We start from the raw sequence: 16,202 nt of genomic DNA, 5'->3' as shown, positions 1-16,202 counted from the left end.
CAGCTCCAGTGTTTTGTTGTCGCCTAGCAACAGCGAGGCGGTCCGTCTTTTCCTGAGAGAGCTATTCCCTTTGTTCTGAAACATTTATTGAAAAATATAATATTAATGATAATAATAATTAATTTAAATAGCATTTCAGTAACGTGAAGTAATTTACAAAAAAAGAAAGTTAAATAAATGTGTACAAATAATTAAAATAATGATGTGAAGACATATATTTGATAAATATTCATTTTTCCTTTGTTTATTTATGTAAACAAAAAGGACGGTTAATAAAAACAACTGTACTAAATTATTTAGAAAAAAAAAAACGCGGAGTGTTTGGCAACCCTAGTGTAATCAGTCAAGCAGCGCAACTTCCGTAGTCAAACTGAGCGCTAGCTCAATAGCTTAGTCATGAGCAGCCCGTGTGTTTGGGGACAAAGACAAGCGCTCGACTGCTGGATATAAGGGCAGAGTCCGAGCCCGTGATTAGCTAATAGTGGCTTAACACTGCCTGTGTCTGTTTTTTGGCCTCTACTTAACACGGTCAGCGCGGCTTTGTTAAAGAGCAGGCGCTAGCTTAGCTCGCTAGCTGTGTGTTTGTGTGCGGGTTTAAAGGTCCGGTTCGGTTTTGGTACGGAGCTTTCGCTAAACTGGCGAGGTGACCAATGATGAATCGGTTCCGAAAGTGGCTTTATAAGCCAAAGGTAAGCTTCCCATTTAAAAAAACTCAACATATAGCTTTATTATTAAATGAATGTGTTTCCAAACATAGCGAGCTGTCTAGTTAGACAGCATTCGGGGTATCATATGATGTGGGCATCTTACCTACACAGCATTTTGGGTCGTCGTATAATACAAGCTCTCTAACAGCTATTTTGGCATCACATGATGCGAGCTGCCTACCTAGACAGCATTTTGAACGTCATACAATGTGACCTGCCTACCTTGACAGCAATTTTGGACATCATATGCCAACATTTCCTTGTAGGTAGTATCTTCATTACGTTTTGAAACACAGCCCTTTACTATTCATTCAGATGACTTTGTCCCTTCATAATGAATGGGCATGTTCACAGCTGTGTGGTATGCTGGCAGCTATTTAATCATATTCTTTGTTAAAATATGCAGTATGAAAGCATATATGAATACATTAAGATTGTCTCAAGTATATTTCTGTGCATTGGCTGTTCTCAGCTGTGTTTGGTCTTTGCAGAGGCCCTTTGTGTGACCCCAAACTTTCTTTCTATCAGCTATTTGTATTTTACACGTCTAAAACCACATTTCACTATAGCTCACAGTGTTTAGTGATGAAAGATTCTCGCAATCCACACTTTGGGCAACTGATGCAATTGTTCTTTGTGACCATTTTGTTGTCAACTGATGTTTAATGCATTAAAGACTTTCTGCAAGAAATTAAGGCCACTTTTCAGTCCATTTTTGGTAATGTTTTAAAAAGTCTGAGTAGTCTTCTTACGACAGGATGTTAGAGCAGAAAAGTGTTTTGTTGGAATTAAACCCAAGGTATCCCTTGAGATATCCAAACACTCGTTGTCAAAGAAGCCTGAGCCCATGGGTGCAGTTCTACCTCGATGACTGTGACTCACTTGGATACATTCTTCACAAACATGCCTGTTGTTGTCATCAGGAATTAACTGCAGTGTCAGACGCTCACTAAAATTAACTGATTATTTGTGTACAAAATGAGGATTGGTCTTTGATACATTATTTAATATGTTTGGTTGATGCTTAGGAAAGTATGTCACTGTTAGTGCATTACTTGACCCACATCCTCATTATCAGTGTTGCCTTAATTTTACAACTGTGCTATAACCATAAAGCTGCCTACCTAGACAGCATTTTGAACGTCATACAATGTGACCTGCCTACCTTGACAGCAATTTTGGACATCATATGCCAACATTTCCTTGTAGGTAGTATCTTCATTACGTTTTGAAACACAGCCCTTTACTATTCATTCAGATGACTTTGTCCCTTCATAATGAATGGGCATGTTCACAGCTGTGTGGTATGCTGGCAGCTATTTAATCATATTCTTTGTTAAAATATGCAGTATGAAAGCATATATGAATACATTAAGATTGTCTCAAGTATATTTCTGTGCATTGGCTGTTCTCAGCTGTGTTTGGTCTTTGCAGAGGCCCTTTGTGTGACCCCAAACTTTCTTTCTATCAGCTATTTGTATTTTACACGTCTAAAACCACATTTCACTATAGCTCACAGTGTTTAGTGATGAAAGATTCTCGCAATCCACACTTTGGGCAACTGATGCAATTGTTCTTTGTGACCATTTTGTTGTCAACTGATGTTTAATGCATTAAAGACTTTCTGCAAGAAATTAAGGCCACTTTTCAGTCCATTTTTGGTAATGTTTTAAAAAGTCTGAGTAGTCTTCTTACGACAGGATGTTAGAGCAGAAAAGTGTTTTGTTGGAATTAAACCCAAGGTATCCCTTGAGATATCCAAACGCTCGTTGTCAAAGAAGCCTGAGCCCATGGGTGCAGTTCTACCTCGATGACTGTGACTCACTTGGATACATTCTTCACAAACATGCCTGTTGTTGTCATCAGGAATTAACTGCAGTGTCAGACGCTCACTAAAATTAACAGATTATTTGTGTACAAAATGTCTTTGATACATTATTTAATATGTTTGGTTGATGCTTAGGAAAGTATGTCACTGTTAGTGCATTACTTGACCCACATCCTCATTATCAGTGTTGCCTTAATTTTACAACTGTGCTATAACCATAAACCTAGGCAGACATCATTTTCAACGCTTTGAAGTCTGTTTGTAATTCACAACCCAAATAGTCGCCCAGAGCGAAACAGTATTGATTGCTTATTTTTTGTTTAGGCCTAGTACATAGTTTAGTTCCCTGTGCAACAGAAATATTTTGCTCCACATGTGCTTAATTGTTCTATGGTAATTTGGAGTCTCAATTGGTTTGCTTTCTCCTGTGTGGATATCATAGGGCTGACCCATTCAAATCAGCTTATACTCAGCTCCGGTCCATGTCCCAGCCACGTGCCACTTCCCAGGCAAATTCATGTGCAGATTATAAACGGCCACAGTCCAGAAAACAGAGGCTTCCCAAACTCGAAACACTCCAAATACTATACTTGCAGATAACACTTGACTATAGTTAGGCTACAGGCTTCATTTATTAGTTAGTGCTGCTTGCTAAGGTAAACTTGGCCATTATTTTAATTTATGTTAATGGGATAGTTCACCCAAAAATGAAAATGTGATGTTTATCTGCTTACCGCCAGGGTATCCAAGATGTAGGTGACTTTGTTTCTTCAGTACAACACAAACGAAGATTTTTAACTCAAACCGTTGCAGTCTGTCAGTCATATTAGTAAGTGGATGGGAATCGCGGCTTTGAGAGTCAAAAAAACATACACAAACAAAACCAAATTAAACCCTGCTGCTCGTGACGATACATTGATGTGTAAAGACACGAAACGATCGGTCTGTGCAAGAAACTAAACAGTATTTATATAGTTTTTTACCTTTGATTCACCGCAATGTCCGAATTGTCTCAACATTCTTCTTATATATGCTGATTTGGTGCTGAAGAAATATTTATAATCAAATTCAAAAACAATTGTGCTGCTTAATATTTTTGTGGAAACGGTGGTACTTTTTTTCTAGATCCTTTGATGAATAGATAGTCCAAGAGTAATTTCTTTAAAAAATAATAATAATAATGACACTGTGTTCCCAAACTTTTCAGCAGTAGTGTATGTAAGCTCTTGAAATACACCTTGAAACGCCAGTCTATGATGCAATTCATGGAAGATGTTCCCTGTTGAGTGCCCACTGGAGCAGAAGGGCTCCAAAGGTCTAAATCCTCATCAGTGCTCTTTAATCCAGTGCTGACATCTATAGCTACACTCATTTAGTGTCTTACATGCTCTTCTGATGTGGGAATGGCTGTTGTTGCAACATATGCCTCTTTAAATAATAATATTTTTGCATACAGCACCAGACACCCATCTTATTACAGGACTCTGATACGTGCTTACTTTAGTAATAGTTTGTTTGATCATCTGGTGCTTGATTAGATCATTCCGAGCATTTGTTTACATTGTTTTTTTGTTTTTTTTTCTCTCCATACAGAGGTCAGATCCACAGCTGCTGGCCCAGTTCTACTATGCAGATGAAGAGCTGAACCAAGTGGCCACTGAGCTGGACAGTCTGGACGGCAGGAAGGACCCTCAGAGGTGTACACTGCTGGTCAACCAGTTCCGCTCCTGCCAGGTTAACCAGTTCACTCCACTTATGGTCTTCCAGTAGAGAGCTTAGTTTGGTTTGACCAGTTTGATCAGCAGTTGTTTGTTTTTCATTCTGAAATGTTTAAGAGTGAGTCTATTAGAATCTATTTGAATATATGTTAAAATATAATATTCCTGTGATGGTAATGACAGCCATTACTTGAGTCTTTAGTCACGCAAACTTTGAGAAATTGTTTGCTGATTTGGTGCTCAAGAAATGGGTCTTATTATCACTATTAAAAACAATTGTGCTGTTTAATATATTTGTGGAAACTGTGACACTTTTTTGGATTCTTTAGAAAGAAAGTTCAAAAGAACAGCATTTATTTGAAATCTTTTATAAAAAAATATGCGCATAAAAAAATTATGCGCATTTTGAAAGATCGCATAAAAAACCACTGGATGGAAACGTCAAGATGCGCATAAATTCTAAACTGAGTAGGATAAACCTTTTATCCGATAAGAAAAAATGCGCATAAACTACGATGGAAACACATTTACCGAATAAATTCCACCATGCACATTGAAAAAGTCATGTGACTTTGCGCTATGAGACGGGATAACTTGACTAACCAGCGGACCGATCTCGTTCACAGCATCTATATGTTGTTTTGGTCATTCTGAAATGCATGAGGAATGTCTGTCATGAAAGTATTTCTGTAAAATTACTGTCTTGCATGACTGCGTTCCCAAACAGCAGGCCTCCACCTCTAAAAGCAATGACCGCATTTATTGTGTTACGTCTGATCTCTCTGAAGTGCAAGTAATTTATTACATATGAAAATTATTATATTCGGTGGCTTCTCCTAGTTTTCTTAGAGATGTTTAGTGCCAGTTTATCAGGAAGTGACGATTTTGTTCTCTTTGACTCGTTGGATGGAAACGGTGATTTTATACGTAAATGTTTTATGCAATATTCCTTTTTTTTGCGCATAAGTTAAATTCGTATCTTTGGATGTAAACATAGCTACTGTCACTTTTGATCAATTTAATGCATTCTTGCTACATAAAAACATTAATTACTTCTAGTTTTTGTAAAAACTTACTGACCCCAAACTTCTGAATGGTGGTAATTTTCCACAGTCATGGAAATTGGAAATCCTATAATTATCAGGGGATGATGAAATCTAGGCCTGGGAAAGTCATGGCAATTTCCTGAAAGCAAATTTCAAGAAATTTCTACAGTGAATATAAATAACTAAATTACCTGTCTCACTTAAACCCTTAAAAATGAATGTTCTAACCCTGCATGTTGTGTATCTTCTCAATATTTGTATAGGACAATGTTTTAAACATCATAAATCAGATCATGGATGAATGCATACCTGAAGACCGAGCCAACAGAGACTTCTGTGTAAAGTTCCCAGAAGAGATCCGCCATGACAACCTTGCCGGGCAGCTGTGGTTTGGGGCAGAGGTAGTGCACACTTACTACTTGCCTTCAGAATGAAGCATCTTCCCTAGAGATATTTCTTGTTAACTTTCAAAAGAACTTAATGATGATAAAGAACTTTACTGAAAAACCGTATTCCATTGCAATATTTTACCAACAGTGTATCATAGCTGTCACTTGTGGCACAGGGCGTAACCCATTAGAAGCAATGATGATATTATTATCACTCCTCTCTCCAGTGCCTGGCAGCAGGATCAATCATTATGAATCGTGAAATCGAGAGCATGGCCATGAAACCACTAGCTAAAGACCTCACCCGTAGCCTGGAGGAAGTACGCAACATCACACGAGACCAAGCGCTACGAGATCTCAACAACTACACAGACCGCTTGAAGGAGGTGCTACGTCAGTTTGACAGCCTCTTCGCTGAGTTTGAGCTCAGGTACCTTAAAATGCTGTTTTGATTTTTGCATCCACTTATCCGACCTTGTGATGATATAATTATGATGATGCCTAGGGTGCATTCATGGACAGTTCATAAATCATTACAAGATGCCTTTACACCAGCAGATTTTTAAAACCGTTATAATTTTTACAAAATGTGGTGTTAATGTAATCAATATAATGGATCTGTCTGTTTCCTATTGTAGCTATGTGTCAGCCATGGTGCCAGTGAAGTCTCCTAAAGAGTATTACATCCAGCAGGAGGTGATTGTGCTCTTCTGTGAGACAGTTGAGAGGTGAATATTCAGATCTGGGACTGAGTATTGCCCGCTACATCCCTATACAATGCACTACACATGGTGATATGATGCATTGCGATATTAATTTGAAAGAAACATGATCAGTATCATTTTGTAGCACCATGTATTTATTTATTTATTTACTTGTTTTTTTATTTATTATTAATAAGCAAATGTCTTGTTTTCCCATCTCAAGGGCCCTAAAGCTTGAGTATCTTACACAAGACATGATTGATGACTACGAACCAGCTCTCATGTTTACAATCCCTAGACTTGCCATTGTTTGGTAAGTGATGTGTCATTCTAATGATCTGTTTTTTTTCATGTCATCCACCTCTAAAATGTTCATTTTCATCACGCTGTATATGTCATACTCTTTTAATGGTATCTTTTGTCGTGTTTTGTCTTATTAGTGGCCTTGTTATCTACTGTGAAGGGCCTCTTAACCTAGACCGCAAACCAGAGGACATGTCTGAACTCTTCCGGCCTTTCCGTACTTTGCTGAGAAAAATAAGGTATGGTTAGTGTTCACAGTAGTCATTCACTGACACCTCTGATTTGATCATCTGATGCAGGTGTTGCCAGAGGTTATTTAGTGAGACTTTGTAAACTCACATGCATCAGTGACTGCATTGGTCAAATCTGTGGTTTGGTTTGCTTTGAGTGCGTGATTTATGTAGTCAATGATGTATTAAAGGCTTACAACATGTCTACACAACACCACAACAGCTCTGAACGGTCCATTTGTAGCGCAGATGTGTGGAGTATGTCAGAAATAGAGTGGGGCATCAGTTACCATTCAGTGTCTCATTGCGCCACATCCAGTCTAGACAGTGTCACTGATTATGATGGGTTGCTTTGAAAGAACAACACCTGTCTACACCGGACACAAGCAGCACAACAAAATCTAACTCAAACAGTATACAAGAGTCTTTTTCAGGTTATCAAAAATAAAATGTTATGATGCCTGAGTTTATTTGTACATCACTGGATTATTGTCTCTCTGTAATTGTATAGATTTAAAATATCTGCATCAGCACTGAGATTTCAAATTGAAACCCTATTAACTTTTTATGTAGCAACTGAAGAAAATGTTAGATTTGTGAATCATATAATTGTGTTCTTCCTGGCAGGGACCTGCTGCAGACTTTAACGGAAGAAGAACTCATGACGCTGGAACGCAGCCTCTGCATCTCCCAGGATGGAGAATTCCCTGCAGGCTCCAGTATGCCGTCGACCAATGACCCAGCTGCTTCCACTGGTCCTGAGAGCCATCTAGAGACACTGGAACAGGATGATGGAGTTGAGGAGGTGGTGGATCTCACACTTTGTGTAGCCCAGGAAGATGATTCTGCATGGAAGGAGGATGAGGAGAGGAAGGGGCAGCCCGGGTCCTCCAGTGAGAGTGAAGAGGAGGAGGCCACAGATGCAGACTTGGCTTGCTCCATGCAGTATGATGAAGAAGAGATAGAGCAACTTAATATGATGGTGCATCAAGTGGGGGACGAAATGTCTACGCTGCTTTCCCCTCCAAGTCAGAGTCAGTCTCCAGCCCATCGGCCTCGGCCCTATAGAGGAAGTAGTCTCGAAGGATCCAGTGCCGCCTCCAGCACTCAGGTATCTCCGCGGAGAGTCCCGGGATCATACCACGATGATGATCGAGTGTTCTTTATGGACGACCTGGAGTCTGGTGTAACTAGCGAGCTGTGCCGCGGGCAACTTCCTCTTCCTACCATATGCCTCAGATCCCCAGAGCACAGAAGGCCCGCCCTGTTGACTGACTCCTCGTGTAACGGTTGGCTGACAGTCTGTCAATCAAGCAATGACAATAATATGGTTTGCCAGCGCCAATCAGCCGAGTCTGTGGGGAACTCCGAAAGGTCACCCATGGTGAACGGCTGGGAAGGGTCACAGGAGGAGCACAGCGTACAGACTGCGGAAGAAATCGCCAATCGGACCGGTGGAATGAAGTTGTCCGCCACTGTTATATTTAACCCTCATTCCCCAAGCTTGACCGACTTGGCCGTCGTCGTACCTCATTCAGCCAGCGTTCTGGAATCCGGTGAGGGCGGGGCTTTAGTTGCCACTCAGTGCCTACTTAACTCCTGCGTGTGCTGCACTGGCGGATGCGAGGATGCCATGGAGCCTGCTGGACGGGGCATGACGCTGGGGTTTGAGAAGCACAAGCTCACCATTACGAGCTCTGTCTTTCAATCAGCAGTAGCTGCTGGCAGCCCAGGGAAGGGAAATGGACATTTACCACTCACTCTGCACCCTTCTCAGGTCCACCTCACCCCTTCTGTACCACACGGTTCTGTGCAGAACCAAGTGAGAGAAGATGAAGGCAGTCAGGATTTTTCCCACTATCCCTGCTGTGAGAAATGTGCCCCAGGGGTTCTTCTGACTCAGGATAGAGGCTCGGGACAAGGGGAGGGAGGACCTAGTTGCACCCATCAGGACACGGGGTGCCCGACGCAACCTAAAACTACAGTTAAAGGGAAATCGGAAGGTTTTGGAAAACAGCCAAAGGAAGATAACAGAAAGAACTCTAGGTTTGTTCACTTGTGTGTGAAATTTCATTTTAATGACATGAATCAGGTTTTCTTGATTTGACAATTTTGAAAATGTTTTGTTTGTTACCTTTTTTTGTATATGAGTTGATTTCATTATGAAGGTTGTCATTCTTTTCGGTTCTCATATTTCATTTTCATCTGTTGCCCCCCATGTTTTTTTTGCAATGGTCCGCAGCAGTTCTCAGGAGTCTCCCCTCAGTTCTGTCCCCAGCAGTGACATTGATGGTGTTTCTATCACTACATGCAGTTTGTCGAGTTCATATACACCCAGGTAAACATGTCTAACTTTTGGCTGATGTGTTAAGGTAAAATATGTGAGCCCTGTTACTATAGAGGGCTGTAGGGATGACATATTGTTGTAGTCCAAAAATTAGCATAACCTTGGTTCCCTCTGCAAAACAAACAACCAAAAAAATTTGCAGTCATTGTATGTTTGTTCATCAAGATAAATTTTACAACTGAACACAAGGATCATGAATTTTGAAGCCTAAGTACAATTGCCAGAAGTAAAAAGCTGAAGTTAGACTACAATATACACCACGGTCACATGACTTAAATGTCACTATCACTGAGGTTCCAACAACTTTATAGGTTTTTATTTAAAATGTACAAGTCTACAAGTTTAATAGTTTGCAAGAGCATGAGTATTAACACGATAAGGTTGTAAAAGCTAACTAGTGAGTAGATGAGTTTACCTGTTCAACGTGATGGAGTTTAATGTGCCCACTGCCTTTTTCCAGGCATGTAAAAGCTTAAAAAAAAATCATGAGTGAGGTATTAAATGTATCTCTTATGTAGGGCTGTGCAATTAATCGAATGCGATTGTCATGCATATCTCGTCAGTAAAGCCGGTTCTGTGATTGGTAGTAAATCGCCATAACCTGCTTTCAGATGGAGCGGCATTTAATACACAGCTTGTCAGTGAACTACGGCTCTAAGTAATATCGCATTCATAATCGCAGATGAATCGCATTCGATTATGAATGCGATATTACTTAGCTTGTCAGTGAACTACGGCTCTGTGTAGTAAATGCCACTCCATCTGAAAGCAGGTGATGGAGATTTACTACTAATCACGGACCCGGCTTTACTGACGAGATGCACATGACAATCGCATGCGATTAATTGCTCAGCCCTACTCTTATGTTATGGATAAAGCTAAAATATCCTGAGTGCGTGTTAATACAGACATATTTCAGGCATTTAACCAAAATACCTTCGAAAAAACCCATTGTCTTCTGCACAGTGGAACAGGAAGTGCAAAAATGCTAATTTATTTATGGGTTTTAGGACTCGTACATAAAGCACTCTATAGGTTATGTTTAGTTTTTGATGCTAGCTAAGGCTTAGAAGTTTGTGATTTTGGTTTTCAAAGAAGGTTTCCTAAAATCGCCCCCATCTACCATTGGTAGTCCCGCCGAAAAGCCAATGGTCCTGTTTTGGGCTGATTGAGCCGTTTAAACAAACACAACAATGTTTTATTAGCTCATATCACTGCCTTTCACCCCAGGTAGTAGAGTATGACTGATTACATGTATACCTTAAATGCAGCGCAAGTTGCTTTGGTCGATGTTGCGGGCTCTGGAGATGGGTTCTTTTGACTCTTTTTGACAACTGAAATAGCAGCGCTATAAGAACAACCTTTCAGAACATCTTGTTGCACATAGCAATATCCTGGCTATCACCAAGAAGACCCTAGCAACTGCATTAAACTCACATGCATAATGACATCTTAGCATCCATACAACAACACCTTGACAAACACTACTTTTGCAGGGGGAAAAAGTAGCATGTATACGTTTTTCAGAAAAGTAATTTTATTTTAACATCAGTGTGAATGATGTGTGAAAATCAAGTCCTAAAATTTGCTCTGTGATTCCAGCAAGCTGTTGCACAAATCCCATAGTGTTCCCTCAGCCATAGGGTCACACTTTCTGGATTAACTCGATTATGTGAAATTCTCTCTTGAGGAAGGCCAGCAGTTTCAACCTTGTTTCAAACCATGAAATTACTTAGTTATACTTTATTTATTTTTTAATTACTGTTGATCATTTTTTCAAAGATTGAACACAAGACAATTATATCTTAGAACAGATTTACTTTTTTATTAGTCTTAATACTATTATTAATTTGATTTTAACCTAATAATCTTCCCTTTCAGTCCTGTCAGTAGCCTGACGACCAGCTCGGACATGTCTGAGGATCTGGATCATCAGGAGATTCAAGTGGCTTTGCAAGCTGCCAAACTCGCTGTTCACAACAAAATTCGCTCACGTTTCCATAGCAGTAGTGACCTCATCCATCGCCTTTTTGTCTGCATATCAGGTGTGTTACCTAATGATGTGTGGGATTTGGAGTCTGATGAAGGCTTTGTGATGCTTGGTAAAGCCTTGTTTGAGTGGCAGAACAGCTTTTCTACTGAAGTAAAAATCTAAATGAATCATTAAATACACAGTGTAAATGAACACCAGAACGGCTTGAATTTTGTTTGCATTGTCAGACTTTTTTATGAGATCCAGTCTTATTTACATCCAGTAATATTGTTTAACATTTAACATTTCAGTATTGCCTACTAAGTGCACTGTAAAGCTTAAGTGTAAAGTGTATCCTACTAAGTGCACTGTAAAGTGTAAAGCCTACCACATGGATGGTAAAGCCGATTATAAAATGTGCTAGGTTCACTGTAAAGCGTAACCTACTAAGTGCACTGTAAAGCTGACTATAAAATGTATAACTAGCTCTGTAAAACTAACAATATTTGTCTTTAAAATATCTGAAGGTGTGGCTGATCAGTTGCAAACTAACTATGCGAGTGACCTTCGAAGCATCTTAAAGACTCTATTTGAGGTCATGGCTACAAAATCCGACCAAGGGGACACTGAGAAGCCCAAGAAAGGTTAGTGAGGCACACTTCTGAAAGATACAGATACTGTAACAGCATGTTTTTATCGCCCAATGTCAGACATCATTAGTTTAATGTGCTGTTTGTTATGCACCTCAGGTCCTTGTCTGGCCAGTGCTGTACTGGAAGACTGTGCTCTCTGTCAAGAGACCATCTCTTCATCAGAGCTTGCCGCCAAAGCCCGAGAGGGTCAGTTTGAAGGTTAGTTCAGTACACCACCTTATATACTCGCAATATGAAAAGGCTTTTTATTTTGATATATATGATACGACAAAACCTTGGCTGCATCTGAAATCACATACTCTTGGCACTTGGCACTTTTTTTGAACAAGAACGTACTTTGTGACTGTTAAAAACTGTGTTCTATGTAGTATGAATGTGTGTAGGTTACCCATCTTTTATGAATTCTCACCTGTGTTCTTTGTATGCGCATTTCAGATTCTCACCAGATGTAGTTGGTCATCCGGGTACTTTTCGCCTACTGTTTTTTGAAGCTGTGAATTCGAACATACTGATTGTCACTAGATTTCTATATACTCTATATTGTAGGGAAGTAGGCATATTTAGATTAAGCCCTAGTGAGCTGCCTATCTAGACAATTTAAAGCATCATAGTCTTGCTCTAAATACACAACTTTTTTCAAAAGGTTTTAAGATACACCATACAGTCAACAGGTTTGTCTATTCCAGTAATTTCTTTGAGAAAAAATCCTAATGAGAATTGTGGGCTTTCAAACAAGAGAATCAGCAAACTCAAAGTCAATAGAAATGTTAATGGGAAATATAGAATGATGTTTTTAGTGAGGATGCTGCTTTAGAAGGCATCTTCCTATGTTGCCATGGTACTAGGTTTTAGAGCATTGCTAATATGTAATGCTGTAAGAAGATAAACGGCCACTGCTTCAACACCTGACAGACCTTTCTTCATTTTTGCAACCCTTTCTCTGTTCTTTTTTCAACATCAGATCCTCCTGAATGGGTACCAGATGAGGCCTGCAATTCCTGCATTGCATGTAAAGCGCCATTTACAGTCATCAGAAGGAAACATCACTGCAGGAGCTGTGGAAAGGTCAGAATAGAGTGCAGTTGTTTCCAGGCGTAAAAATCTCATTTATTTTCTCCATAGAGAAACCAATTCTTTCAAGACATAGATATATTTATTTAAAAAGAGTGTGTGTGTGTATATATTTAAACTTTTTTGTAGTAATGTTAGAATGTTTAGTTTTAATACTTTAATAATATCTGTATATATATATATATATATATATATACTGTGTGTGTATATATATATATATATATATATAAATAAAGAGAGAGAGAGAGCTTATTTTGCCCTCTAACACTCACTTAAAAATTAATTTAAAAAAATGTAACTTCAATATTTCAAATACTTTTTGCTTCAAATCAAAGTCTGTAATGTTGTGATTTATTTTGGAGCCAGATGATTTGGTTTATGGTTTAGAATTTTGTTACTCTATATGGTGAAAATAATTAGGGTCATTCCGTGTAAAATCAACCAAATTTCAGATGATTGAAAAGTGGTTGAAGCTCAAATTTTTGATTTTGTTAATATTTTTTTTCAGTAGAAAGACAAACATGAATAGCAATGAAAGCCAAAATACCAACATAAAAAGCCATTCAGAAAAAAGTATTGCGATGGCCAGAGCATAAAAGATGAAATTTATTGGGGGAAAAAAATAGCAACAAAATTCAACAAAGAATAAACATAGACAGCTTAAAGACTGGTGAGCTAACTAATCTAAAACTACCACTTCCTCAGAATTAAAACCTTCCTAACAAAAACAATCTTCTAGGTCAGCTCACTTACCTGTCCTTCCTATGTAGAGTAAGTAGATTGCGATTAATCACATCCAAAATAACGTTTTTTTTTTTACATAATATATGTGTGTGTGTACTGTGTATATTTATTATGTATATATAAATACAAACACATACAGTATATATTTTGAAAATATTTACATGTATATATTTATATTCATATAATTTATATTTTATATATAAATATATTTCATATATAAACATAATATATTTCTCTTAAATATAAACATGCATGTGTGTATATTTATATATACATAATAAATATACACAGTACACACACATATATTATGTAAACAAAAACTTTTATTTTGGATGCGATTAATCGCGATTAATTGTTGCCCAGCACTAATTCTAGTTAACTAAATAAAGTTAACTAAACAAACAACAATATGTTTCCTAGGGCTGCCACCATGAAATGCCATCAGCGGCTCTTAAATAGGCAGACGTTTCAGGTTTTAAAGTAATTAGTCTCCGCCCCCATCCAACTGGCAGTTACTAATAAAAAAAGAGAAAGAAAACAAGAGAAACAGAGCAGGGGCTCATAACATGATTCCAATCCTAATGAGATGATGTTTTATTGCAGATCTTCTGTTCCCGCTGCTCATCACACTCAGCCCCGTTGCCTAGATACGGTCAGATGAAACCGGTGAGAGTTTTTCCCGCTGCTCATCACACTCAGCCCCGTTGCCTAGATACGGTCAGATGAAACCGGTGAGAGTTTGCACTCACTGCTACATGTTCCACGTAACGCCTTTCTACAGCGACAGGACTGGTATCTGACCACAGCGCTCTCTCTCACACACACACACAAGCACACACACAAGCACACACACAAGCACACACACAAGCACACTACCATGAGTTTTACTGAGACTTCATCGGGAACATACGTGCACATCATTTTCATCATCATCCCAAAAAATTTTAAATATGAACACTAAATGCAATCACTTGAAAGCGAAAGAAACCGCCTTGACCAGGGAACAAAGTGAGAAGGACTGAAATGGTACGGTTGGGAATGACTCAAGCACATAAAGGAAGTACCCCATCGCTATGGGAGCCAAAGTATTTATTTGGGGCTTTGCTTTAAAATAATGAGCTTAATTACAAATTTGCTTTAATCGAGCATGGAACAAGCAGGCTATTCTGTAAAACAGAAGTGCACCCGAAAAAATACAGCTTGTTAATAGGATTTTGTCTGGCAGTAATTGTGGCTTTATTAGCACCGGAGGCTCTATGGGCTCGGTTTTCCAGAGTGAATGTAAACTGTGAGCACATTATTAATTTGAGAATTACAAAACTGTGACATATATGAAGACAATAATACTAACACTAACTGCACCATCAGTGACACCTTTGTGGCACAATATAGCACAGATGTTTTTTTCCAAATGTTTTTATTTAGACAATAATGCTGCTTTCTGTAAAACAGAGAAGTGATATTTGGGGATTAGATGAATGGCCAAAAATACATGTGTGTGTGTGTGTGTATATATATATATATAAGTTTGAAATGGATTTAATGTATCTTCCAAAAGAGAAGATTCTCTCATATTCCTCATGCAAATGAATGTGCAACATTTGGATGTTCTTTGTTTTCTGTAACTAATACTGAACTGTAAAGTAATTGCCTTTTACAGCAGTTTGGGAGCCTTCTGCTTTTCCCTCTGGTACGAAAGAACACTTTAAAGCCCCTACCTCATCCCTGTTTACCCCTCTCACACGGTTCCGTCCCGTTACAGTATGCCTACACTACCGTCTCAGTCAACCCTGACTGTCTGCTACACTAAGAGGCAGATGCCTTTCTTTGTCTTTGCACACCTTTTTTTTAATATAGTGACCAACCACTACTCTCTGTCTGTAACTGTAGAGAGTTAATTGATATCTGAAGATGTATAATGGCAAATCTCATGAAACCTGTCAAGAATATGACATCTGGGTCATATTCTAAGAAAATTCTATTAATGTTTCATGAAGAAAATTAAGCCAATTTTACAATTTTTGCATTAATATTAGGATAATTGAGCATCCTCTCCCAAATCTCATTATTGTAATGTGAAAAATAAATATTTATATTTTATTTTAAATTGTGAAGGATTTTACAAGTATTTGTACATCACAGTATACTTGTGTTGAATTTAATTTATGCCATTTTTATTAATTTTTTTAAATATCAGCCTGAAATAGGCTTCATTTTCTTTATGCAAAATACGTTTCTTTTTAATTCCTATTGAATTTGGGGTGAAATCTGATCTGGAAATGTGACTTCCTTTTGACATTTACCAATGAAAGAATGAAAGATGTTGTTCTGTTGGTTTCCGATCTCAATATGATAAGAAAAAAAGCTTTAGATTTGTTCACTGTTTTTTAAACCTCAATCTTTGGTTCAAGGTTAACTGCAAAACATCTGCTTCTGTAACCTCGTCACCTTCCAGAAATCAAGCAGGCAAGATTTGTAATTGCTATCGAA

The 16,202-nt window shown here is 38.5% G+C and overlaps 1 protein-coding gene across 3 annotated transcripts; it reads left to right on the top strand.

Annotated features, from left to right (window-relative positions):
- Window positions 1-365: 365 nt before the first annotated feature.
- On the top strand, window positions 366-15,810 carry LOC107732002 (lateral signaling target protein 2 homolog). 3 transcript variants are annotated; one of them, XM_016543235.1, is made up of 15 exons: window positions 366-689; window positions 4,129-4,269; window positions 5,563-5,700; window positions 5,916-6,118; window positions 6,327-6,416; window positions 6,616-6,705; window positions 6,833-6,934; window positions 7,553-8,971; window positions 9,171-9,263; window positions 11,154-11,317; window positions 11,772-11,888; window positions 11,994-12,095; window positions 12,859-12,962; window positions 14,316-14,378; window positions 15,373-15,810. In XM_016543235.1, the coding sequence occupies exons 1-15, from the start codon at window positions 651-653 to the stop codon at window positions 15,520-15,522; spliced, it is 3,015 nt and encodes a 1,004-aa protein (XP_016398721.1). In that variant the 5' UTR covers window positions 366-650; the 3' UTR covers window positions 15,523-15,810. The 3 variants fall into 3 exon arrangements, with proteins under 3 accessions (XP_016398721.1, XP_016398713.1, XP_016398727.1); XM_016543227.1 differs by having other exon boundaries at window positions 9,168-9,263; XM_016543241.1 differs by lacking the exons at window positions 14,316-14,378; window positions 15,373-15,810 and adding an exon at window positions 14,384-14,647 and having other exon boundaries at window positions 9,168-9,263.
- The last annotated feature ends 392 nt before the right edge of the window (window positions 15,811-16,202 follow it).

This window comes from Sinocyclocheilus rhinocerous, unplaced genomic scaffold (genome assembly GCF_001515625.1).
Source record: "Sinocyclocheilus rhinocerous isolate Xijiao unplaced genomic scaffold, SAMN03320098_v1.1 scaffold1635, whole genome shotgun sequence".
Classification (NCBI taxonomy): domain Eukaryota; kingdom Metazoa; phylum Chordata; class Actinopteri; order Cypriniformes; family Cyprinidae; genus Sinocyclocheilus; species Sinocyclocheilus rhinocerous.
This window is presented reverse-complemented; position numbering and strand designations above follow the sequence as displayed.

Coding starts and splice junctions, on each gene's coding strand:
- LOC107732002 (XM_016543227.1), top strand. CDS start 651: ATGATGAATCGGTTCCGAAAGTGGCTTTATAAGCCAAAG. Junction 5,701..5,915: donor AGCTGTGGTTTGGGGCAGAG/GTAGTGCACACT, acceptor TCCTCTCTCCAG/TGCCTGGCAGCAGGATCAAT. Junction 9,264..11,153: donor TCGAGTTCATATACACCCAG/GTAAACATGTCT, acceptor CTTCCCTTTCAG/TCCTGTCAGTAGCCTGACGA.